The sequence below is a fragment of the Cavia porcellus genome, unplaced genomic scaffold (assembly GCF_034190915.1).
Source record: "Cavia porcellus strain 051 isolate PalLab524CR breed Dunkin Hartley unplaced genomic scaffold, mCavPor4.1 scaffold_13, whole genome shotgun sequence".
NCBI lineage: Eukaryota > Metazoa > Chordata > Mammalia > Rodentia > Caviidae > Cavia > Cavia porcellus.
This window is the reverse complement of record NW_026947496.1, coordinates 20,549,331-20,576,269: the sequence shown is the minus strand read 5'-3', so window position 1 is coordinate 20,576,269 and position 26,939 is coordinate 20,549,331. Positions and strand designations below refer to the sequence as shown.

At 46.6% G+C, this 26,939-nt stretch overlaps 1 protein-coding gene across 20 annotated transcripts in view; it reads left to right on the top strand.

The window, feature by feature from the left end:
- The window catches only part of Atxn1 (ataxin 1), a 380,609-nt gene extending 354,031 nt beyond the window's left edge, over window positions 1-26,578 (top strand). For all 20 annotated transcript variants that reach the window (XM_013151377.3, XM_063259921.1, XM_063259920.1 and 17 more), the window contains 2 exons: window positions 4,091-6,092; window positions 18,942-26,578. In XM_013151377.3, coding sequence (XP_013006831.2) covers window positions 4,251-6,092; window positions 18,942-19,472 — 2,373 coding nt within the window. In that variant the 5' untranslated portion in view covers window positions 4,091-4,250 and the 3' untranslated portion in view covers window positions 19,473-26,578. The remainder of the gene's footprint in view (window positions 1-4,090; window positions 6,093-18,941) is intronic.
- Window positions 26,579-26,939: the final 361 nt, after the last annotated feature.

Genomic DNA, 26,939 nt, shown 5'->3' with positions numbered 1-26,939 from the left:
AAGTGTGCAGTTTCCCCCGTGGTGTGGTGTCAGTGCTCGGAGTCTCAGATTTGGGATGATTTTGGATTGGCAGGTTAGGGAGGCCACCTGCCTGCCACAACTCACTCATCTGTGTGTTAAGGCACACTGAGCAGGCACGGTCCACCCCGGCTGAGAGACGCAGGATTGCCTGTGTGGGCGGCTTTTAGGACTGAATGTATCAAGCTGCAGAGGTGTCTTCTGAGGAGCTGCTTATTATTTACAGGACTTAGAGTCAGCAGGCTTTATAGTCTCACGTCTCTAGCTATATCATTGCAAAGATGCAAGACTTTCCTGATTAGATTTTGTCTTTCTTCCTGGAAACGCTTGAGTCCATTATAAAATTTGTAAGTCTTTTAAATGTTTCTCTACGCTCTTTAAAAGAACCACATGAAAAAGGACAAAGAATTACATGGAGTTGTTTTGAGTTTAATGACGCCAAAACATACAGCCAGGGTTCCCCCAAACATCAGGCATCTACCTGCAAGGCTCTGCCAGCTCTGTGCACGGTGCAGCACCCTGTTTGGTTTCCAATGCCTAGGCCACTGAAAAGAAGCTACGGACGTTCTGAGTCATTGGAAGCATTTGTTAAAATGTGGATTCTGAATCCATAGGTCTGGGTAGAGTCTGGGATCCTGTATTTATAACAAGCTCCCTGAGATCCCGGCCTTGCTGGACTGAGGATCATGCTTTGACTGGCAGGGCCTTAACACTGATAGAGAAATATGAAATGGAAATGCTACTTTTATGGACTTATAAATCCTTAAGATGAATGTATGCGGAACAAAGATTTACCAGGCCATTCATAAGTAGTAAACCTTCATTTTTTTTTTCTTGATTCATCTCTGTACTCCCCTTCTGCTTTTCCTTTTGCAATAATAATGCTGAAACGATGTGATGTGCTTGTGTGGTTCTCTGGCAACTTAGCATTTATGTTATTGTGTGGGGCCTGATGCTTTGAAATTTTTGTGTTGGCTCAGGTACATTCAGAGGTGAAGTCCAGGGATCCCTGAGAGGCCATTTATGTATAACTGGAAAGAGCCCCTAAGGAAAAAAAATCCCATTCTCCTTTTTATTCTTATTTTGTTTGTCCCTGTCTTTCCATTTAAGGAAAGTTACCTCTTTCTTCTCACAAATAATTTCCCAATATACCAGAAACCTGGTGTCATCCTATGGCGCCCTCTGGTGGTCACTGAAAATACAGCAAGATCCAACGTCTACCCCGGCGTCCTGTGGAGCGCGAGGAAAGCCCGTATCACCCTGAATTACAGAGCCCTGTCTGCTTTGTGCTGTGCTGGTAAATTGTCTTCCTAGATCGAAGAGGCTACTGAGGAGGCTGAAGCTGACAAGATGGCTCGTGCTCAGGAGTTCAGGGCCACCCTGTGCAGCATAGGAAGATCGCCTCTCTTAAAATTTTTTTAAATTAAATGACAAAATCTAGGAGGAGCATTGGTTAAGGTTTTATCAATTTGGAACCAGGTCACATCTTCTGTGTTGATCATTATGTCCTTGACTTGTTATTGGCAATCTCTAGAAAAGGTGCTGTAGATCAATGAGTAAGTTTTCATAAGAATAAATCTGAATTCATGCGTCAAAGCCATTAGGGCCTGTTGGTTTCTTAGTAGAAACCTGGCCCTGTTAGCTGTTAGGGCTACAAAGCCAGCATCTTGTCTTTCAATTAAATAGCATAGACAGACTCCTGCTCTTTTAACAACCAACTCAGCACTCTTCAATATTTGCAAAAGCTGGGTTCTTGAAGTACCTTCAGAGGGGTTTTCTAGTTTGTGTATTGTGCATTCTCCTGTATGAGCAGTTTTGCATTTGCATTGCTAATAGGCCTGTTGCTGAATATGTTTGACATTTTGTTTGGCTTTGAAAGGACTTCTATGCCGCTGCTTTTTCTTCCCTAGAGTTGCCTTGAGCTAATTAACCTATTCTCTTACTGGCTGGGCCTACCGTATGCAAATGTCCTCATTCCACATTCCGAGATACTATTCTTGTGTGTGCATTCCTAATAAAATCGGTTGGGGAGAATCAGTGCTCCTGCAGAACCAGCAGGGGGCGCATGACATCCTTTGCTTGGAGGAAATCTCAGAAATGAACTTCCTAGCTAGTTGGTATGAGAATATGGCAGATTATCCAGTCGCCTTGCTTAAGCTTAAGTGATTGTTGAAATCCTAAAATAGTCAAAATTGTTGCTTTTCAGAGAGTCAAAAGGGGATGTGGTTTTTTTTAATGCTTATTCCGTCCTTACTATTAGTCAGCCTTGGGTGTAAATTATGTATTGTGCTCTTTATGAGAGAGGGCTGTACAGAACAAAGTTTTGTAGGACTTTTAAAAAGTCCTAGGTGGGTGGGTAAATACCTCCTTGGACAGAGTTGTGGCTGTCCATTGTTTCAAGTCTCTTTACCCTCTGTTTCTATTCAGTCTTTAACCTCCTCTTGAAAACTCCTATTCAGTGTTGAGACATCAAATTTCTAAACCTCTGCCTTCCTGTATTTAGTCAGAATCATTAAGGAGGTGAACTCACTATTGTGTTATTTGTCTTTCTGCCCTGTTGATGGTGAAGCTAAATCAACAAGAGCCATTAAATCATTGATTGCCCCAAAGAGCAGCAAATCAAAGTGAAGAACCATCAACCAGATGGGAGAGATTTGGTACTAGGTGGTGGAGTGGGCACAGAGGAGAGAAGAGGGCAAGCCTTGCAGAAGGGATCTCACCCATAGTTCAGCTTGGACAAGAATGGAATGCAAAAACTGCTGCCTTGTGTGTGTTTGAAAATCAGAGCGAAGCAAAGGTCTTAGGAAAGGAAATTACAAATCCTGAGGACCTGCAGTTCCCAAAGCCCACCCCTATGGCTCTTGGGATCTCAGTGCTTGACATTGCTGCCACCCACCAGTAAGGACCACTCGCATCCACTGCTTATGAGCCCGGTTCAGTTGGTTCCAGTGAGACCCTGCTTCAGGCCAGGTAGACCCGGGTTTGCCCACAGTGGTTCGCTGGTTACTAAGCGACCGAGATGTATGTCAGTGAGCAGCACTCTGGGCTTCCTGGCTGCGTGGCCATGTTTGAACCCACAATTCTACTTTGTCTGAAGGGGGTCCCACTTCTAGTGTCGGTGGTAAGCTGGCCCTTTCCAAGGAGAGGTGGAGGGAGGGTAAAAAGGGAGAATTCAGAGAAACCTTGAAAGGGGAGAAAGGAGGAGACAGGATGAAGCAGGTGCAGAACTGTCATTAAATTTCAGTACATCAGGCCTGTTATTGTACTTGGTTTATTTAAAACTATACGCCACTGCATTTTTTGAAGCACAGATTGCTTTTGGCTTCCTGTTACTACATGTGAATGTCTGTACTTAGAATTGTTTTGAAGGTTCTAGAAACCCAAGATTTTGGCAACCTGTGCTGAGCTGGTTGTGTGTGTGTGTGTGTGTGTGTGTGTGTGTGTGTGTGTGTGTTAAGGCATCACAGAGTGGTCACTGCAGATCCAGCACGGACCCGGAGCCATGTCCAGTTTTCAGAGTTTCAGCCCTGGCAAATGAGAATGCAGGAATGTCCTACAAGACCTGCTAGGCACACCTGCCCCTTCCCAGAGCTGGCTGTGTGGCAGGTCTGGCTGTCCTTGGCTGGGGCCTTCCTTCCTTCCAGTGGGCTTTGTTGGACTTAACACTCAGTACAGAAGAGGTGAGGACTGGACCCAGTGTTTCTGAAAAGCAAATTGTAGAAATGCATCCTCCTCACAGTAAGAGAAGGAAAAAAGCGAGCAGAGAGAATGTTGAGAAAGTCATAGGAGAGCTGTTAACTCCATAGCAAAGTGCATGCTTTAGAGTTGGGATGTGCTGCCCTGTCTCCACGCGCCTCCAAACAGTGTGGCCCGTGCCCTCTGCTTCTGTGCTGCGGCTGTCCTAGAGCTGTAGGTGTTCATGTCAGTTCCAGGGCCTTGGTCTTAACCTTGCCAAGATACTGGGATTTTGTTGTTGTTATTGCTTGCTCTTCCTGGTGCTGATCTGTTGACTTCTGTCCCCTCCTGCCCTCTCTCTTTCCTTCTCCCCAATCCCTGGCCTCCTGTTGTCCAGAATCCAGAGCTGCAGTCGGCGGAGTGCACCCACGGGGAGATGATTCCTCATGAAGCGCCTGGATCCCCTGCTGGAATCAAATGTGACTTTCCGTTTATCAGACTAAAATCAGAGCCAGCCAGACAGTGAGACAGCCACCGTGGAGGGGGGACGGCGAAAAATGAAATCCAACCAAGAACGGAGCAACGAATGCCTGCCACCCAAGAAGCGCGAGATCCCCGCCACCAGCCGGCCCTCCGAAGAGAAGGCCACCGTCCTGCCCAGCGACAACCACCAGGCGGAGAGTGTGGCATGGCTCCCCAGCAACCCTGGTGCCCAGGGCCACGGGAGCGGGCGGCACGGGCCGGCGGGGACTTCGGTGGAGCTTGCTTTACAGCAGGGAATAGGTTTACACAAATCGCTGTCCACGGGGCTCGACTACTCACCGCCCAGTGCTCCCAGGTCGGTCCCAGCGGCCACCACACTGCCCACGGCGTACCCTCCCCCACAGTCGGGGACCCCAGTGTCCCCCGTGCAGTATGCTCACCTGCCTCACACCTTCCAGTTCATCGGGTCCTCCCAGTATAGTGGACCCTACGCCGGCTTCATCCCTTCACAGCTGATCTCGCCCTCAGCCAACCCGGTCACCAGTGCAGTGGCCTCCGCTGCAGGGGCCACCACTCCATCCCAGCGCTCCCAGATGGAGGCCTATTCCACACTGCTGGCCAACATGGGCAGCCTGAGCCAGACACCAGGACACAAGGGCGAGCCGCCACAGCAGCCGCCGCACCTCGGCCGGGCCCCGGGGCTCATCACTCCGGGGTCCCCCCCACCTGCCCAGCAGAACCAGTACATCCACATTTCCGGCTCTCCGCAGAGCACCGGCCGCACGGCCTCTCCCCCGGCCATCCCGGTCCACCTCCACCCCCATCAGACGATGATCCCGCACACACTCACCCTGGGGCCCTCGTCCCAGGTGGTCGTGCAGTACACCGACTCCGGGGGCCACTTCGTCCCTCGGGAGCCCACCAAGAAAACCGAGAGTGGCCGGCTGCAGCAGGCCAAGGAGGTGCTCAATGGGGAGATGGAGAAGAGCCGGCGATACGGGGCTCCGTCCTCGACCGACCTGGGCCTGAGCAAGGCCGGCAGCAAGTCGGTACCTCACCCCTACGAGCCCAGGCATGTGGTGGTCCACCCGAGCCCCGCGGACTACAGCGGCCGAGAGGCCTCGGGGGTGCGGGCCTCTGTGATGGTCCTGCCCAACAGCTCCACGCCCACGGCCGACCTGGAGGTGCAGCAGGCCACCCACCGAGAGGCCTCCCCGTCCACCCTCAACGACAAGGGGGGCCTGCACTTAGGGAAGCCGAGCCACAGGTCCTACGCACTGTCACCCCACACGGTCATCCAGACCTCACACAGCGCTTCGGAGTCTCTGCCGGTCGGACTGCCCGCCACGGCCTTCTACGCAGGCACACAGCCCCCTGTCATCGGCTACCTGAGCGGCCAGCAGCAAGCAATCACCTACGCTGGCAGCCTGCCCCAGCACCTGGTCATCCCGGGCACCCAGCCCCTGCTCATCCCAGTGGGCGGCACCGACATGGAGGCGTCGGGGGCAGCCTCTGCCATTGTCACGTCGTCTCCCCACTTCGCTGCAGTGCCTCACACCTTTGTCACCACAGCCCTGCCCAAGACCGAGAACTTCAGCCCCGAGGCCCTGGCCACCCAGGCCGCCTACCCAGCGATGGTGCAGGCCCAGATCCATCTGCCTGTGGTCCAGTCGGTGACCTCCCCAGCGGCGGCCGCACCGCCCACCCTGCCGCCCTACTTCATGAAAGGCTCCATCATCCAGCTGGCCAATGGGGAGCTGAAGAAGGTGGAGGACTTGAAAACAGAAGACTTCATCCAGAGTGCGGAGATTAGCAATGACCTCAAGATTGACTCCAGCACCGTGGAAAGGATCGAAGACAGCCACAGCCCAGGTGTCGCCATCATACAGTTTGCTGTCGGGGAGCACCGAGCACAGGTAACATTGGCCTGGGCCACACAGGTACGGGGGCCCCCACCACGATACCTGCATCTACCTCCTGGCAGGTCAGATGGCTCCTCTGAGTCAGGATTAAGGGGTCCCTCACCCCAGGTAGTTGTGCAGTACACCAATTCTGAGAGAGGTGGGGGCTGCTGGATCCTACAGGAGCCTCCCAGCTGTGTTCCCTGAGACAATCAAGCCCGGGCCCCCCACAGCCTCTGTTAACCTCTGTGCATTCAGCATAGGGTAGTTGGGAGCCCCAGCTGATTAAGGCAGAAGGCTGTCAGGCCCATCTAGTGGTCACTGTATCTGGGAAAGACAGAGGCATCAGGACATTTCTAACATTGTGCTGTAAAATACAGATGTTACTGTTACCTAGGTGTGGTGAGGCCAGCAGGTGACTCTTGTTGAAAAGGCAGTTTATGTTGTCTCAGGTACCGAGCAGCGGGGCTCACGCTGTGCTGTGAGAGGGACAGGGGAACTGTGGGCCGGGGCCTTTATTTCAGTCCCCGTGGGAAGGAATGGAAGAGGCAGGGTGAGCAGGCGTGGGGATGGTTGGTGTGGCTGACGTGGGTGAGTCTGACACCCCGGGGTGTGCCCAGCTCCCTGGTAACTGACCCTGGGGAGACTGGGGAAAGGGGACGGGCCCTGAGTGTGAAAGGTCAACACAGGAGCTGTTGGGGATGTGCACCGGCCTAGACTGTGTGTGAGAGGTGTGCTCCTAAGTGGGTCATTTGCCATCTCTAGGAATCAGCTAGGCATGGCAGAAGCTTCAGGTCAGCCAGCACCTAACATGACAAAGCGTGAGAATCTAAAATGAGTGATTGATCAGGGCTGTCCCCAGGGGTCTGCTGGGCATGTGAGGTCAGAGCCCAGCTGAGTCATATTTAAACCAGAGCTACGGTTAACTCTGTTTTTCCAAGGACTCCTTCGGTCCATCCATTGCAGCCTCTTAAATCACCTGCATGCATTTATCCCACAGCCCATATGTGTGAAACAACAAATTGTTGCTTTCCCTAAATTTCTGGGACTCAAAACTAGATTGTCCCTGGCTGTGGGACCCACTGTCTCCCGACATGTTCTCTGAGGACTTCATTGCAGTCAGAGGTGACAAGGCCTCCTGTAGGTGTCCACTGAAAACAGCCAAGGCATAAGTGATATTTGGAACATTCAAAGAAAACAAAGCAAGCAAAAGTAAACAGTTTAATTTTTCTGAGCATTTTTAAAAGATCAAGGGCACTGGGAGAACAGTTTCCCAAAATATTTTCCAGAACTGCCATAGGATTTTGTACTGTCAGGGGCCCTCCACTGCTGAGAGCTTTTAGCTATACATTTATGGTGAGATGTCACTCTGGGATTACAGTCTCTGGACAGGCCCAAGAAAGATTCCTCCAAAGTTGTGACTTTTTAAAAAAGGATTTTTTAAAAACAGTGATACAGTTACTTAAATTGCTACTTGTCTCTCATGGCTACTTGTGAAATCAGGACGAGGACCAGAAAGAAGTGAGTGGCTTTCAGCAAAACTGACTTGTAGGGGCTGGAGGTTTAGCTCAGTGGCATAAGCGCCTGCCTTGGAAGCAGGCAGTCGTGAGTTCGACCCCCCCCCCCACCGTACCGATAAAAAGGAAAAAGACAAAAAAAACAAAAACAAAAACTGACTTGTAGTGGCCCCCAGGTCAGACATGAAAATAAGCAGGAATGAAAGTAAATGCTTTCTTAATATGCTTTTATCCTTAAAACGTGATTGTGAACAGAAGCTGGTATGCAAGGAGGTCTTCTTCCAAAATTCTGTGAGCTCCTGAAGGGCATCCCTCAGCTTGAGAGCAAATCGGGCCCCTGTGGCCCCCCACGTGCTAGCAGCCTCTGCAGGGCAGGGACTCTGGGTGTTTTGCAGCCCTCTTCCACCTGAGAGAGGAGCACTGTGAGTGTGTTTCCCCTGCTCAGAACTGTGCAAACTGAACCCTGAGCGAACATGGCCTCCCTGTGAGGTCAGAGCCCTGCTTACATTTCTTTCCTGGTGCCCTACATCTCTGTCTCTTTGCTTACAGCTGAGGTGCAAATGAGGAGGTAGGACTCTGTCAGAGCCTGATCGCTGGCTGGCGGCAGCCCCTGCACAGCTGTGCCCATGCGCTTCGGCACAGAGGGGCAAGAGAGCTGTGGGCTGCTAAAGAGGCGGCTGGGTTTCTTCACAGAATCAAAAGTGCAAAGGGCTGACAAAACCGATGATTGTCACTGCACCCGAAAGCCTATCAGAAACCAGCTGACATCACTGCAGCGAAGAAAATACTCCACCAGCTGTTTGCCACAAGTGACAGCTCAGAATCAGAGCCAGAGAGAGGGAAGACAGAGGGGAAGGGAGACAGAACTGATCCCCACACAAGCTGAGGTTCCGAGAGTGTACAGGCTATCCCCCCACTCTCCACCCCAGGACCTCTGCTCCTAGTCTGATCCACTGGTGAGACGTAGCAAACGCTGGCACCCACAGGAAGCGTGGGAATGTACCAGCTGTTCAATGAAGCAGCAGATTTACAGATTTGCACAATCTGGGAAGAAGAGATTTTTTTTTTGCAGGATGAATGGCATAAATCCTGCGTGAGCGGAGTATCAGGGATATCTGACCTCAGAGCCACACCCACTGTCACTCATATGGGGGCTCAGTGGCCCAGTGGGGAGGGAGCCTTGGACTTGGGTAGGGGGACAGGTGGTTTGAACTGTCTTGCTGCAGTGTCATCTAAGGCAAAAAAGTGATCCTTACAAAGATTATCTGTCCGGCTTCCTTGATTTTTTTAATCCTTTAGTTTTCTCCATTCTAGAACAAACTATAAAATGTATTGGCATCCGTTAATTAGAGTGCTGAGGGAGACATTTAGTGACCTCAGCACACAGGCTGTGGGGACTAAAGCCACCCCTTGAAACCCAAGGGGGTTTCATCTTAGCATCATTTCTAAAGAGCTGTGTTCCTAGCTGCTGTTGTGGAAAGCTGTCTTCAGTGACTCCAGACAAGGCAGCGGCGGAGGGAAATGCTATCTCACTCTGTCCCTGTGACTTTAGCATACCTGGCACAAGCAAAGTGACCTTTGTTCTCCCAGTCCCTTCTCCCTGCTGCTGTGGGACAAGTAAAGGGACTTCGCATGTCATTGGTCATCGCCATGTCACCCAGGGAGTCTCCCCAGGAGGAAGATGGGTAAGCACGTCCTATCACAGTGGGACAGTGGCTGCTCCTGCCACGCTGCTTCCCTGAGGATTCACTCCCAAATGTTTCTCGATTAATACTCCCCAGTGTGAGGCCGTGAGCTTGTGGGACTTGGGCAGTGACATCAACCTTGGGCCCAGACATGCAGAAGGAGGCTGCATACCAAGCCCTTGGGTAGCTTCAGGGAAAATGCAGGCCATGGAGCAAAGTGATTCAGTTCTGTCTCTGTCCTCCTCCGACCAGTAGTAGCACCAGCCCTGGGGCTGTCTGGTTCCCGTCCCTGCTTCAGCTTGGCTGACATTGACCCCAAGAGGAGAAAGGCTTGCATCTGACAAATAAATGCAAGAGCTCATGCTCTCAGAGTTTACAGAAAGACATGGTCTGTGACGCTCTCCTAAGAAGACTAAACTGTCCCGATGAGCACAGAAGCTGTGTGTCCCCTGCCTGCATTCTCGTGGCCTGCTCCCACGCGTGGCCAGTGGAGCCCTGTTCTGCCCATGTCTCTGGGGAAGGCTGAGTGGGCGTGTACTAGGCTGCATGAGCAGATGCAGCCTGTTTTTCCGAGCAGAGCTAGCTGGGGGCGGGGGGAGCACGCCAGCTCTCTGCATCAGTAAGAGCATCAGTGCAGAAAGAAGGGCCTGGGGCCCCCTTCTGCAGAGAGTGCTAGCAAGCTACTCCCTGGGTGGGTGCCCTTGGCTCCCCTCTGGCAGACACATGGGATGCAGGAGCAGCCTCCCCCCTCCCCACCTCTCTCACACACCCTGGCTTCAGCTTTCCTGAAGAGTACCCAGTATGGGCTCTCCCCAGTAGAGTTGTAGTAGAATTTATTTGTAAAGGGCTCGGAGCTGACACTTCCCTTTGGCTGTTCCATTCCTAAATGCCGAGCTCCATATGTTATTAGGGCTGTCTGTCGCCTCCCAGATCCTAGAGGTGACTGCTTGCTTCCCTTCCAGACTTGGCTGAATAGCCGCTGCCATTTCCCCCTCCCGATTGTCCTGGGGTGGGTCTATGTGTCTGCTGCCCGGGTGTATTATAAGGATGTGCTTCCTGCATATCTGCAGCCGGCTTTTCTTTCATTCCACTATTTTTCAGTTTGACTGCTGTGGACTGTGAGTCATCTGTGGCGGTGGTATTCGTTGAATGGATTAGCTGTGGCCTAAAAATAGCCCAGGCACTCATGCAAGCAGCAGAGAAGCCCATACAGTCAGTCTCTTAGCAGCCAAGGCGAACCTGCTGCCAACATTTACCATGTGGGGCTTGGTGGCAGTGAATGCTAAATGTGTCAAAAATAGATGCTTGGTCGCTGCCCTGAACCCAAAGCCCTGCACTGGACCTAGCCCCAACTCTTAGCAGTAGACTTCCTATCGGTTCTACAAAGGCTCCACCAAGGAGCTGTGGAAAGCCACATGTCTGTCTGTGTGGCAGCCCCATCCCCATAGAAAGCACCCAGTGGCACAGGCCTGTGCACTCAGCCTCACAGTGAGCTCAGGACCTGGAGACAGCCTGAGAATCAACAGAGTGAGACCATCTCGAAAACCGAAGAAAAACCCCCTCCTTCAGCCTCCCTGGGTGAGACAGTCCCCCTGCTGCGTACATGTGATTGAAGCAGATTGCTACTGGCTGTTATTGTTTGTAGCTTTAAAAAAAATTAATAGACTTTATTGTTCAGAGCAGTTATAGGTTTATAAAGCATTGAACCAAAAATAGCATTCTCAAATCTTGTGTGGTGTAGTCCATGTTTTACAGTGGATGGGCCAGCATTTTGATGGACTATTGTTAACAAAGCCCCATAGGTTATGTTAGGTGCTGCTCTGCCCTGTATATTCTGTGGGTTTCCTCTACGTCTGATGTCAGCCAGTGTTAGAGTATTCAGAATCGTGTTATCCCCCCCGAAAAACCTGGTACACTCACTGCCATCCGCCTCCCACCTAAAGCTCCTGACACCACCAATCTGTTGCCTCTGAATTTGCCTTTTTTCAGGATGTCAGATAGTTGGAATTAGATGGAATGTAGCCTGCTCAGACTGGCTTTTTTGACTTAGCAACATGCATTTCCTGTTCCTCTATGGTTTGGGTTTGGTTTGGGTTGGGTTGGGTTTGGAGGGTCTCACTCAGTCGCCAAGTCCTCAGGCTGGGCTAAACTTGCAGACCTCCTGTGTCAGCCTCCCAGAGCTCTGAGATGACAGGCATGTGCCACCACCATGCCCGGTTCCTCTGTGTCTTTTTATGCCTTTTGCAGTTTATTTCTTTTAACACTCTTAGGCTGCTATTCTTTATGGCACATTTAAGGTCCCAAGAGAGGCATGATAGAACCCGAGTGGGATCTATCCCATACATAACATCACACTAGTCAGAAGGGCCCTAGCTGCTTGATGGGCAGTGTCCTTCTTGGCCAACCTTGGTGTCACCCACCTAGGCCTGAAGAGGTTCCTGAAGCTAAGAAAAGCGACTTAACTCACAGTAACATTTGAAAGGTTGCTGATGGCCATCACTGTAAAAGAATTTTTCAAGACCTATCAGCGTGGGGCGGGTTTATTAGACAGGAATTTTAGTCCAAATTCAAGAATGGAGTGAGGGCCCTGAGCAACGAGGGGCAGTCTGAACAGAGCTGGGTGAATTTGTGGGGTCTTGAGGGTATCTTCAAGATGAGTGGTCTCGACTGCTACTCTAACTGCCTGTCAGGATACTCATCCTACAGGCCACTTCACATTGCTAGCCATGCGTGCTTATTGAAGTTGTCATCTCCTGCCCCCTCATTGCTGCTTGCTGAGGGTGCAGAAAATGCACAGTACTGGTGGAAAGGTCAGGTGCAGAGGCCTGTATCTTTAAGAACTGTGGGAATTTTTTGCTATTTTTAGTGCATTTCCCAGAAGGAAAAAGAGCTCAAGCACCTTTTGTGTCCTGAAGCTAAGTGCTTCTCAATGTATGACTTGTCTCTCTTCTGCCCCTCTTTTTTTTCTTGCCTACATCACCAAGCCACCTAGTGGGGGCTCCCCATGGGAAAAGTCTGGGACCTATGCTCTGGGCTCCAGAACCCAGTGTGTGCTGGGATTTGTTTGGAAGCATCACCGTGCCTGGGTATGGGTTTCCTGAAATACTTCCACCACGGAGAGGCTGCCTCGGGCCTCAAATTGCCATGATCAGAGGTTTTTAATGGACTACTTGAGATTCTCACATGCAAATAGAGAGTTTGGACTATTTTTATTAATGACTTTTAAACACTGAAGCAAATGAGCCTCTGCCTTTTCTCTTTAATCACTGCCATAGAGTTTTCTGGTTTTCTCCATGCCATAGAACATAGAACATAGTTGTGCAAAAAGTGTTTTTCCAGACAGGATGCAAGCTGACTTTTCTCTACAGGTGAAACATCATCCAAGCTAGGAATTCCCAGTTTAATAAAGGTGTCGCCCAAAGCAAGGCATGTCAGCTAAAGCCCAGCTTCTGAGAGATTTCATTTCCTAAGGGCAAAATTTGTGTGTCTGGGGTAGTGTTGTACACATACACACACATGCATGCACGTGCACACACAGAATGTTGTGTAAAGCAGATGCCCTTCATATTTGTGAAAACAGTGAATCTCTGGCGGACGCGGAGACATTTAAACAACAGACGTTTTGTTTTCCTTCTCTCCTGTTTTGGTGAAATGTACATATGTGTGTATGTAGACATAGTACCAACCTAAGATGGAAATATACAATCATCAGCATAAATATGGGTGCACATGTAGTGTTTACAGTAGTTATTGACTAGATAGCTGAAGGACTTGCACTGAGCTTTTGCAGAGAAGAGTTACAAATGTTCTGTCTTAAGATTCTGGGCACCAGCAGACTAGGAAGGTGATGCTGAGTACATAATTAGCAGCCCAGAAGTGAGAGGTGAGATGGGGCCTCTGTCTGGGTTCCTCCATCTACCATGGAAATTTGAGGTGATCAGTTTGGTGCTTGAGAGAGGGGAGCTGACGGCGGCGTTTCTCTTCAGGGTACTGGGGAGCAAATGCGCATGCTCACAGCAGCAGGAGGAGAAGGATAGGAGGATGGAGGAGAACGGGAGGTGATCTGACCTTAAGTGTGAGAGGTGTAAGCTGCGGGGCATCTGCAGGTGTGTGCACAGGGGCTCAAACTGAAAAAGGGCTGAAGCCATCCACACTGGCTTCTCATCCCACAGACTCTCTGCAGTGTTTAGGGAAGGCTGTGTTTATGGAGTGAGAAGATGGGCGAGGGCAAGCTGGCCCAGGGTTGTGTAACATGCTTTGGTTCGATATGGACCTGCATTTATTTTCACGAGGTTTAACCAGAGATCATCGTGGACTGACAGGATCGTAAAATGAATTGATGTCTACTAGCTCAAGGAGCAAAAGCAAGACAGAGTAACAAATGTGATTCCATTAAGTCATAAAGAGCTCAGGATCTGCCAGAGGACTCTGAGTGTGGAAGCCAAAGTACAGCCCAGATAGCTGCCTGTGAAAGGGGCCAGCCCTGGGCGGACCTTGAGCCCTGGAGCTGGCTTATCAAAAAGGAGCACCAGGCCGAGTTCTCCATAGTCACAACATTGCCCTCTGCTGGCCACTTCTATATTACAATGTTTTTCCACTGGGAAGGGCAGCGGGAAGGATTTATCCTTTGAGATTCTTTACTGAGCACCTGTTAGGCCAAGAAGTGTCCTACACTCTAGAGCTAGAACTATGAGCCTGGGAGGCAGATATGAAAAAGACTAACATTAAGAGCCCAAAAATAATACAACAAAAAATAAGTGCCACGAGGGGAAAGCAGAGCAGCTTAAAAGTAAGATGGAAAGTGGCTGTTACATTGAGTGACAAGGACCACAAAAAGCTTGCTCATGGCGATTTCTTCTCCACGTGAGATGCCTGCTTGGCTAGGAGGCAGGCAGTGGTGGTAGAGAGCACTGCCCTAGGTATATTTAGAAGGAGAAAGGATAGAATTTGTTTATGATGTGGGCATGTGTGAAAAACAGCAAAATGTACTGCATTTCCCAAGGCCTTGGCCTAAGGACTGGAAGAACAGGTACCATTTACTGGGATTGGGAAGACCAGGGGGTGTGGCATCAGGAAAAGTCTGAGCAGCAAGGACACCATCATGGTAGTGAGACAGTACCCACCTATACCCCTGTTAAGGGCTTGTTTTCTATATATGTCTGATCATGCAAGGCAGGAGAGGTCAGTGAGTTGGGAAATAAAGCTTCCAGTACAGTGAACATCAGTTAGCTCTGGCTGGCATAAGCAAACAGTCTGGAGGAGACTCTTCTGAGATATTTACACTTGAGAACTTAGTTTTTATGAATTGGAAATGCAGCCAAATAATCCCCACTTGAAAGAGGATTTGCTCCTTCTGCTCAGAGTATGTTGCTAAAGGCTCTAAGAGGTTTAGGAGAGGATCTTTGGAGCCCATTCCTGCTTGGTACTCCCATTTTGGATGCAGAGGGCATTTCCATCTGATTCTATAACTGGTAAGGACATTGCACATGCATATATGCAAATACAGATGAGCGTTTCTAAGTGGGAACTTTGTGAGCATCATTATGATGTTCAAATTTGGGGGTTTGAAGGTTTTCAGTTCTTAGATTTTGAGATTAAAGATGCTCCACCTGCAACATTTATGCACATATTCCAAAGTCCTCAAAATCCGAAAGAGTTCCACTCTCAAGCTATCTTAGTTACTTTTCTCTCATTGCTGAGACAAAATACCCAACACCCAAATTAAAGCGGGAAGGGTTTATTTAGCTCACAGTTTGTAGGAGGTTTCAGTCCATAATCAGCTGGCTCCAAGACAAGGTGGCATGACAGAGGAGAATCCATTCATGGCAAGCAGAAGACAGCAGAAGCAAGCAAGAAAGGGAGAAGGCAGATTTCTTTTTGTCCCTTACATTGTGTCCAGCTAGCAGGATTAGGGCAGTGCAAGCCAGTCAGGGCACTGATTCATTAACTGCCCATCCTTAATCCTAGCATTGCACTGTGAATCAGTCACACACTCTACATCCAGCCACCTCTAAAAAAGCCTCACTTATGACCTCATGAGGCTTTGAGGGGTCACCTAGACACAAGCCATACCATAAGCATTTCATGTAAAGGAGACTGAGTATGCATGTGTGTATGATGTAAGTGTAGTTTTGAAACTGAACATAAGCCTTGTCACACTCTTGGCTGGAATTGTGGGTATAAGGCACACACTATAGTGAATTTTTTTGCATGCTGGGGCCAGGCTGTGAGCCCACGCCATTGGATCCCACTTATTTCAAATCAGAACCACCACTGTCCGAGGTAATGTGGAGTATTGTATTGTCACGTCTTTGTTCATAGGAAGTTAGCCTGGAAACCTAGAAAATGGGTTTGGGGGCCAGAAAACTAGGATGGAGCCCCAATTCAATTAACTAATCGCTATGACATTAAGAAGATTATTTAATATCTCAGAGATGATTTGTAAAATTTATTAAATTAGAAGAGCAGTGCTTGTCTCACTATTGTATTGTGAGCATTAAACAAGATACTTTTTGAAAAGTCTCTGCTTGAGTAAAAGATGGTAGGCACTTAAAAACTTAGCTGTCTTTACGTGACTAAAATTCCCCAGAAAAATGACAGTTTCCTTCAAATAATGATATACACCAGCGTGTAGGCCCCTGTACCTACCCAGCAGTAAAGATAGGCTTCCGTGGAAATTCACTACAGGTATCACTTCCTAAAAACATGTATTTTTTTTAAATGAGTTTAATAAAATCTGTCATTCCAGAAGTGTATCTAGAGAAATGTAGTTTAGGGCAAAGCACTTGCTTAGCATACACAAAGCCCTGAATTAGATCCATGCTACAATGGGAAAAAGTATCTGTATCTAGAACTACATTAGAATTATCAAAGAAGATAAAGGTTAAGTTAAAAAGGCATAATTCACCTAAGTCATATGGAAATCACTACTTTTAGGAATTTTTTTATTTGTTGTTTGCACATGCATGTATATAAAATGCAACAGACTGTTTTAATACATTGTCTACATTGTCTACTCATTAGTACCCACTTATCATGTTCGCTGCTGTTTATTCTTACCTGAATCTTCAAAATTAGACTCCAGATTTTCTCCTAAGGAATATGCTGCAGTATTTTTTGTAGTGCAGATAGTTGATGGTGAATTCTCTTGATTACTGTTTGTCTGAAAATGTCTTTATTTTGCATTTATTCTTGAAGGCTCTTTTTGTTTTGTTGTAGAGTTCTTAACTAGAAGTTCTTTTCCTTTGCACTTTAAGGTATACCATTGTCTTCTGCCTTCTGCTATTTTTGTTGGAACATAAATTCTGAGTGTAATCATCAGTTACTTAGAGATAATGTATGTTTTATTCTTGAGGCTTTTAAGATTTTCGTATTCTCCTTGGTTTATGACATACCTACCTTGTCAGTGCTAATTTTTTTTGATGAGGGTTAAGCTTTCTTGAATCCATGGCCTGTTACATCTCATTCATTGGAAGAAATTCTTAGCATTATTTCATTTTCCACTTCTGCCTCATTGTCTCTTTCTCCTTCTAGAATTCCAGTTATTGTTAGGATTTCTCGTATGTCTCGTTCTCTCCACTGCATTAAACATGTTTTTGACTCTGTGCTTCAATCTATGTAGCATCCAGTTCATTAACTCTCTCCTTATCCATGTTTATTTGGTTGAAAACTCCATTGCATTCTTGATGGCAGTGGATATACTGTATATATTTTTAAATCCTAGAATGTATATAGATGTCTTTAAACCAGACCTAATCCTCTTCCAGAATCCTCATTTGTCTTTCGATCTCCTTAAATATTGTAAACAGAGTCATTTAAAAGTTTATATTTGGTGACTGTTATGTATCAGGAGCCCCAGGGGGCCTTTGAAAACATCCTTGAAAAACCGTATATGCTGTCTTGGCTAGTATTTAATCATGCTATTTGGTCTCTTCATGTCTCCCTACGTTTTAATTGAATGCTAGTCTTTTATTTGCAAAGTGGTCTGTGGAATAATCAAAGCTCTTTATCCGCGTTTAGCAAGTGAAATGATTCAGATCTTAACTTTCTACCGTTGACAGGCCTGTCCTTTAAGATACAGTACTTTGTGGCCACAAAAATACCAAACAGTGGGGTTTATTAGAGCACCCACTCCTGTGTAATATCCTGACTCATTATACTTTTGAGGTGATCAAAAACCCACTTCGTTTTACAGCTGTTCTACCTCAGAATATTAAAAATAGAATCCAGACCCAAGGGTCTGGGCCATTCCCTTGTCTGCTCGGACTCAGTAACTTTTTTCTTCCCAGTGTGGAGAGGAGTTTTTGTTTTACGTCTCTCGATCTCCTCAGCAGGAGGGTTAATCTGAATTACCTAGTGTCCTACATCTAGAAGGACCGTTGAGAACAGAATTTTTAGATCATTTTCTTCTTTCCTTTTGAAATCAAGAGGGAAGAGATGAAATGTCCAGGAGCATTATGCTGTCTTCAGCCTCATGTAGTGGCAACAGGAAGGCTCTGGCCAGGCTGCAGACCCTGACGCACTGCCCTCTTCTTGCCTTTGTTCATATATCCCTCCTTCCAGGAGTCTCTCTTCTGTTTTAGTTTTTGGTTTTTTAGTGTTTGTTTTATTTTGTTTTGTCTTTGAGATGGAGTCTTGTTGTGCAGTCCAGGCTTATCTTGAACTCACTAGGTAGCCCAGGCTAACTTCAAACTTGTGGCCATCCTCCTGCCTCAGCCTCCCAAGCGCTGAGATTAAAGCCATGTGCCACCACGCTCGGCAGCAGTGTCTCTTCTTTCACACCACACCTCTGTCCTCATTTTCTCTTGAAACTTAGAGCTACATAGCTTTATCCAAGAAAGCTTCCTTCCTTACCACGGGAAGCTCCGTCGCCTACCCGCCCCACTGCTGGCAGTTCTCGTTCCTGTATGGTTCTGCCCACTTAATTGTGAACAACTTTGGGACTCAGTCTGTCTTCACCCAATTTCCATAGCAAGGTGCCTGATACAGTGCCGTGGAGGGGATAGGCGTGTGTGGTAGGGGGCCTTTCACTGATTTTATTATTTGTTTTCAAACAAACAGACCTGTGTGAGTGCCTCGGGCTTGACTTTGTGCATAGACCAGGAGCTTGAGCTGTCTGTTTCCTGGGAGGGCACCCTTAAACCTCTGGAAATCCTGCCTGCCCTCCCGGGTCCTAGGAAAGCCTCTCGGTCACCTTAGCACTTACTGATGATGATCAGTTTCCCTGTGATTTAGCCCTGCTACAATACATGGTAATACATGGTGACAAGCAAGTTAGTGACACACAATATGCTCGCCTGGCTCCTGAGCCATCTGTAGAGCCACCCACCAAGCGGACGTTCTGTCAATCTTGGGGGTCCTTTCCTTGTATTAATAGAGATATGCTGTGGCGCTAATAGTGCTCAGTAAAATGTTCTGAATGCTGAATGGACTTTTACCCTGGACAGTGTCTCTCTGGCTTCTGCCTAGCACCTGGATCTGGTAAGTACAAGAGAGAGTCATAAGCCTCATGTCCGCTGCTGGGGGAGGCGAGGTTTGTAAATTTCCTTTTTCCCTTTGGCTTGTGTGTGTGTGGATGGACGGATACGTGTTACGTGCAACAGGAAGAAAGTATTTTCACGCATTTCTTTCCTCTTCCCCTCTCTGTCTCACTGTCCCCACAGGTCAGCGTCGAAGTGCTGGTAGAGTATCCTTTTTTTGTGTTTGGACAGGGCTGGTCATCCTGCTGTCCGGAGAGGACCAGCCAGCTCTTTGATTTGCCGTGTTCCAAACTCTCGGTGGGGGACGTCTGCATCTCGCTGACCCTCAAGAACCCGAAGAACGGCTCTGTTAAAAAGGGCCAGCCCGTGGATCCCGCCAGCGTCCTGCTGAAGCACTCAAAGCCCGACAGCCTGGCCAGCGGCAGGCACAGGTACGCGGAGCAGGAGAATGGCATCAGTCAGGCAAGCGGCCAGCTGCTGTCCGAGAACGGCGAACTGAAGTTCCCAGAAAAAATAGGATTTCCCGCAGCACCCTTCCTCACCAAAATAGAACCCAGCAAGCCTGCGGCCACGAGGAAGAGAAGGTGGTCAGCCCCGGAGACCCGCAAACTGGAGAAGTCGGAAGACGAGCCACCCTTGACTCTTCCCAAGCCTTCTCTCATTCCTCAGGAGGTGAAGATCTGCATCGAAGGCCGCTCTAACGTGGGCAAGTAGGGGTCGAGCGGGCAAGGAGCTGTCCCTTACCATTTGTATCCAGATTACTGTACTGTAGGCTGAATAATACAGTATTTACATGTTATCCTCTTATTTTAGGTTTCTGTTCTAACCTTGTCATTAGAGTTACAGCAGGTGTGTCGCAGGAGACTGGTGCATATGCTTTGTCCGCGAGGTCTGGCGAGAAGCAGGCGAATGGAGGGTGGGGCAGGGCAGTGGCCATCTGGGCTCCAGGCATCCTGGGTGGCACAAATGTGGCTTCACCAGTGCCTGCCTTCTCTAGCAGCACCAGGGCCTCCGATGGGCACCACGTCCCTCTAGTTTCCAGGGAAAGTTCAGCGGGAAGGGGCCTGCAGGGTGCCGTGGTGGCCAGCCAGGGTCTCTCTTTCTCTGCCTCCGTCAGCCTCGGTCTCTCGCTTTGAGCATGGGATTGGGGTAAGGCAGTGTCCTCTTGGGGTCCCCCTGTGCAAAATCAGCAACAGGAACCCAGCTTCAGGGCATCGTAGGGAGACATCAGATGGCAAATGGAAAGCTAACTGTTTCAAAGAACATTTTTCTCTCCAACATATTTTACAATAAAAGCAACTTTTAATCCTATAGATATATATTTCCCCCTATGGGGCCTGACTGCACTGATTATATATATATATATATAAATTTTTTAAAAACAGAAAGAGCAACTGCCACATGTGGAATTTCATTTCTGCTTTACTAGTGCAGTGATATATATCTCCAGGGTGTTGCGGTGGGCAGGGAGGGAGGCCCCAGCTCGGCTCATGTCACCCCCATCAGGGGTGGGGATGGCGGGAACGCCCACGCTGTTTTCTGTGCAGTGTTAGGAAAATCAATCAGGTTATTACATTGACTTCACTCCCAAGAGGTGAATGCAAACTGCCCTTCAGCGAGAGCCGCGGAGCTCTCTTGAGTTGAGTTTGCAAAATTTTTTTGTCTTTTAACTCTAGTACTGTTTATAGTTCATGACTATGGACAACCCGGGTGCCACCTTTTTCAGATTCCAGTGTGACGTGAGGAATTAGATTCTAAAGATGAGCATAGATTACTACCTTTAAGCACTTACGATGCTATTCTCACACTTTACTACGACGCATCTGGGTCTGTCATTCAACAAGTACTGTATCTCACTTTAAACTCTTGGGGAAGGAAAAATGAAAAATAAGTTGCTTTCTGTTTTTTTTTTTTCAACACTGTAACTACATTTCAGCTTTGCAGAGTTGCTCACGAGCAAGATATTGAAAGTTTCAATGTGGTTTAAAGAGATGAATGTGAATTATGAAACCAGTATGTGACAATAAATGACCACCAAGTACTACCTGACAGGAGGCACTTGTCACTTTGATTTTGGAGAAAAGGCATATGCAGGGTTGGCAGAGAAACCGAGAGGAAAGGGATGGAGGAAAGAATACTCATTTTTGTCCAGTGTTTTTAAGATGAACTTTTAAAAGAACCTTGCAATTTGCACATCTTGAGTTTATAATTTGTGTGATATTCCTGCAGTTTTTTATCCAATAACATTGTGGGAAAGGCTTGGGGGACTGATCGAGCATAAATAAATGTAGCAAAATTACTTTCTAACCTGCCTAAACTCTAGGCCATTTTATAAGGTTATGTTCCTTTCAAGATTCATTTTGGTCTTCTTACTAGATCTGTCATGAAAAGCCAGGTCTTAGCAGGACAACTCTGAAAATTTTCTTCAGATTCATTGAGAGAGTTTTCCATAAAGACATTTATATGTAAGCAAGTTTTTTTTTCTTTTTGAAAAATAAAACAATTACTTTATTATTGTTATGTTACTTTCAGAATGACTTTTTTTTTCCTATTTGAAATCAAATCCAGATTTAATATTTGGTACAAACCCAGAAAGGGTATTTTATAAAGTTTAAACCTTTCATTCCCAGAGATCTGAAATATTATTTGTGGGTTTTGAGTACATCTTAAAGTGCTTTAACTACAAAAGTTTTAAAAGTAGGGAAAGTTTTACGGTATTCATACTTGGGTGGCTGCAACTAACCTGAACAAACAATTTTTTGTCTACCACTGAAAATATTACTGCATTTCACAGATTTAAAAAGCAATCCTAGTATCAATCCACATGTTACTTGACTATCCTAATATTCATTTACATTTTGCTCTCACCAGGAGTAAAGATTTTTCTGAACCATTTTCTGGGGTGTACCAAAAACATTTAGGTTTAGAACTGTTAGGCTCCTTCTTTGACTTCTCTCTAATTTCATTACCCTCTCAGCAGGCTAGCAGAGCTGGGTGGGCCCATTCTTGCGGTCACACTGCTTATTTTAGTGCTATCTTTTTTAAATGTTTCTGTTTAGAGAACTTGCTTAATCTTCCATATATTCTGCTCAGGGCACTTGCAATTATTAGATTTATTTTTTCTTTTTGTTTTTAACCTTTGATGGTAAGAGGAGTACGGGGCTGCCACATAGATTTTTTTCTCATTCATACCACTATTTACAGCCACTTGTGTGGGCTCAGAAAAACACACGCCACCTTCTGGCTTACTTTGAGTAGTGAACTGACTGCATCCACAAAACCAACACTAACACGGGAAAACACATGGTTTGGAGCAATAGGAACATCATCATTTTCATGGTTCTATTTCAGGTATAGGAATTATAAAATCATGGGTTCTTTGCAAACATTTCTCACATTTCATTCTTTTGCTTTGTTAGCATGTGCAATACTTTCTGTGCCAATAGTCTGACCAGTGTGCTATAGAGTTAAAGCTCATTCCCTTTTGGCTTTTGTCCTTGTTCAGTTGGTTGAACTTCCCAGTTCTGGCTGGGGAAGGGCTGGAGCCCTCCTGCCTGCCTGTCCTCTGTCATGATGCTGTGCTCCAGGGCAGGGAGCCTGCAGGAGCCCTGGTATCTGTCACCATGTTGCAGAAAGAGCCAGCAAAGAAGACGTAAGGGAACAGCCAGTTCCCCATCACCCCGCAAAGTAGTAAATGTGGAGTGTGGAGAGGAAGGAGGCTCGATTTTTAACATACACTTGGGAGAAATGTAGGCTGGAACCAACTCATTTTCCACAGTCTTTGCCCCAAGTGGGCAGCCCCTCCTCAGGTGAGGTCTGTGTCCCAGACTTGGGACGTGGGCACCAGGTATGACCTCGTGTGCGTGTGCATGTGCATGCATTCTGCACATGCCAGCCAGGGGCCATGGAGGGGGATCATTCTGGCAACCATGGTCACCACTCCCTTGTGGCAGCTTTCAACTGCAAACAGGAAAAATCTGCAGAGGGCAGGAATCTTCTGCTGTTGGACACTGGTGAGCCCAGGGCTCCCGAAGCAGCCTGTCATCGCGTCTGTGTAGCAAATCTAATAGGACAGGGGTAGAAATTCTTCAGTGCTGTTCAGCCTACCAGGATCAGCCACGTGCCTCCGTACTGTGTCCTCTTTGCAATATTAACTGACAGCTGTCTTTTCATTCTCCTTTCTTTACTGTGTTCCATTTTTTTAACTACTAACAGGCCTTTTGCGTTTACAACAAAACACAATCACCATGAAATTAGTCAGGGCGAAAAGAAAAAAAACCAACAAATAAGAACCTCTCTTTATAGGGATTTCTAAATATATAAAATGTCTGTTCCTTAGAATGTTTAACTTGAGAGAATTATTTCAGTTTGTCTGGGCCACATTAGGGGCTGAGGTGGGGGAGGGAGGGACACAGACAGATGCCACTTACCTCAAATCTTCAAAGTGGAAATCCAAATTGGATGTTCATTTGGACTTTCAGGATAATTTTCTATGTTGGTAGAATTTTGGTTTGCCCCAGCTCTCCCAGTCTGGTTCGGGATGATCTGATCTTGGGGGTGGTAGCGATCCCATTTCTAGCTCAGAATAGTGACCCTGTGTGTTTTCTGTTAGGTGAGTGTGTTGGGCTCTCCCCTCCCCCACCAGGCAGTGGCAGCATCCCTCCTCTCCCCTACAAAGGAACTCTGCGGAACCTTACACCTCTTACTCAGGGACGGGGCTGGTGTGTGTGTGTGGAACACTGAGGTGTCCAGCAGCAGCACTTTGACTGCTCTGGGGTAGGGTTGTACAATTTCAAGGAATGTTTGGATTTCCTGCATCTTGTGGATTACTCTTTAGATACTGCATAGATTGCAATATAATGCTGCATGTTCAAATGAACAGTAGCTCCTAGTAATCGTAAAAATCCACTCTTTGCACATAGTTTTGATCTTTACTGAAATCTGTTGCCAAAATTTATTTTTGTTGTTGTAGCTTTGGATTTTGTTTTTTAAAGGAAACAATTGACAATACTTTTTAACATCCATGACTACTAAGGAAACCTATTGCTTTCATAAAGTGAAAACAATCAGATGCTTTCGAAGACACTAATACCCTGCTATTTCAGACATGGGTGAGGAAGCCGCGTTCCTGGGACAGAAAGCCAGGCTCCCTGAGCTGTGCTGGTTGTCATGGCTACTGTTTCCTGAACCACAGACAGCTCCACAGACTGGCCTGTTCTCTCCCGAAACCCTTGGCGCTTCCAATGTCCTAGTCACCCTCGAAATTCCAGGTGAAGACGGCCAGCAGTCTCAGTGGCCTGGATCGTTTCTTCAGTGGTGAAATGAATGACAAGAGAATTACACTTTTTTGTTGTTGTTGTTGCTGTTGCTTTTAAAGTGGAGTGGAGGTCTTTGCTTCCACATTTGTGTTTTTTACCCAGAATTTCTGAAATAGAGAATTTAAGAACACATCAAGTAATAAATATACAGAGAATATACTTTTTTATAAAGCACATGCATATGCTATATTGTGTTGGATTGGTTTCTACTCTTTTCCACGGACAGTGTTGTGTGTGTTGATAGGGAAACTCCAAATGACTTGTACACCTCTACTCTGGAGCTGAGATTTTTCTTTTTCTTTTTTTTTTTAACATAGATGACCTCGCTTCAAATGTTACCTTACTGGTAGAACCTTTTCTTGTAGCATTATCCCTTGTGGGAATTTTTTTTTTAATATTCACCTAATTTGAAAGCTGAAGAGAAAAATTTGAAGTGCTCACTTTGAGGAGTACAGGTAATGTTTTTAAAGAATTGCACAAAAGAAAAATGAATGTTGAGATAATTCTGTTTGAAAGATATGGATTTGTTGAAATGAGTCTCATACTTTGTAAAATCAAATAAGCAGAGGTTAAAAGTTACATGTTTTTTTTTTATATCTAGAAATTGTCACATCTATAAATGATCAGATTTATATGGTTATGGCCCAGAAGAATTGCTACATAAAAGGCTCTTAAACTATACCTATCCTTCCTGTTAAGTTTTTGTTACACATCACCCTCGCTGGAGGGAGGGGAACCCTGTATTCTGCTATTTGAGAATACTGCTCATTCCTAGGCTAAAAATACTTCTTGGAGCTCCCTTCTTAATCTAAACTCCTAAGCCATTGCAACTTCTTTTTCTTCAGAGATGTTTGATATGTTTAGCACTTCCTGTTCTCTAAATCCAAAGAATATAACCTGAACATGAAGTGATTTTAAAAGGGATCCTACCTACCAATCAAACAAGACTTGTGGAGACAAAAAACAGTTTAGCCTTCCTCCCTCCACACACACCTCGTTTAAATGGGGGGCGGCATGATTTTCAATTAAATTCTTCATTTTACTTTTTGATTTTCCTTTTAATAGAGGTCAGAAATAAATGTGGAGCAATTTCTCTGACGCATCATATTCCTGTCCAAACTTGCAAGTTGGGCAGTGGCACCTAGACAGCTGTGGGGAACCCGCAGTTCTTAAATTCAGAATTTCCTCCCCTCCCTTGTCGCCAGTGCAATTGTTCCAGTGGTTAACATTCATCTGTACAAGGGTGGGTGGGTGGGAAGGATGGCTTCAGTTTTTCAGGTCCCCAATTAATGACCTGCATACAAATGGTCTGACTATTAAAATTAAGTGCATTTGGCCAATAGTATCTGTACAATAACAGTCTTAAGAATTCCCATGACTTTTCTTATCAGAAAGGAATCACGTCTTCCACTGCAGATAAATTGGAGGCTTCACCCACCCATGTTTTTCTTTGCCTTTAGTTTGTCTGTCCATTCGCTGTCTGGATGGCCAATGAGCCTGTCTTTTCTGTGGCCAATCTGAAGGCCTTCGTGGGAAGCGTTGTTTACAGTAATCCTTACCAAGATAACATACTGTCCTCCAGAATACCAAGTTGTGGTGAACCTGGCTAAGAGCCGTCGTTTTGAGATCTGTTTCCAAGAAGGTCAGTGGATAGGTTTTCTGTACCACCTCGTATTTAAGTTATTCTCTGGTCCAGGAGTGGGGTGAAGTCTTTAGTTGGTGAATGCTAACTTGAGACTTGTGCATCCGGGTCCCGTGACTACTGCCCCCGTGGCCAGGTTTCTGCCTCTTCAGCCTGCACTGCTCATCAGCAAACCCAGTTAGCATCCAACGGAAAGGAGGTTCCAACAGCATCCTGTCAGTATTTGGGGTCGCCTTCAGATAAGACAGAGTCCTCATTTCTAGCCAGTGGGGTCTGGGCTCCAGAGCCGTCTCAATATTTGTCCCAACAGATGATCAACATCAGAAAATTCCAAGACTCCCAATCGAATGCCTCCCACAGGCCAAGGGAAAATAGACACCAAACTTGGGTTGAGGGCACTACCAGACTGGCCTAGCCAGTATGGAGAACTAGGGAAGGAATGATGTTTTGCACCTTATTGAAAAGAAAAATTTAAGTGCATACATAGTTAAGAGCTTTTATTGTGACAGGAGAACTTTTTTCCATATGCGTGCATACTCTCTGTAATTCCAGTGTAAAATATTGTACTTGCACTAGCTTTTTTAAAACAAATATTAAAAAAATGGAAGAATTCATATTCTATTTTCTAATCGTGGTGTGTCTATTTGTAGGATACACTCGAGTCTGTTTATTGAATTTTATGGTCCCTTTCTTTGATGGTGCTTGCAGGTTTTCTAGGTAGAAATTATTTCATTATTATAATAAAACAATGTTTGATTCAAAATTTGAACAAAATTGTTTTAAATAAATTGTCTGTATACCAGTACAAGTTTATTGTTTCAGTATACTCGTACTAATAAAATAACAGTGCCAATTGCAAATGTGTGGCTTTGCCTTTTATTGGATCCTGAAAGAAAAGGCGGAGAAATGGTGGTGGCAGCGCCTCCTTACCTGTGCTGGGACCCCATGAATCCTCCTTGAGGATGTCACTGGGGAGTGACATCACTCATGTGCTGTCCTACTGATTTCTGTTGCATGGGGCTGTGCTAGAAAGTTCTATGCTAAAAGGTCAGTGCCCACATGTCTGTATCCAATGTCTTGTTCTACTCAGGCTTGTCTCCTGTCTGGATACTCATGTTTAGAAATGGTGTTGCTTTTTAAACATGTGGCAGTTCCACAGGCCCCTGTGATAGAATTAGTGTGTTGCCTAGTCACGCTGTAAACTGAGCTGGAGGGAGAGGA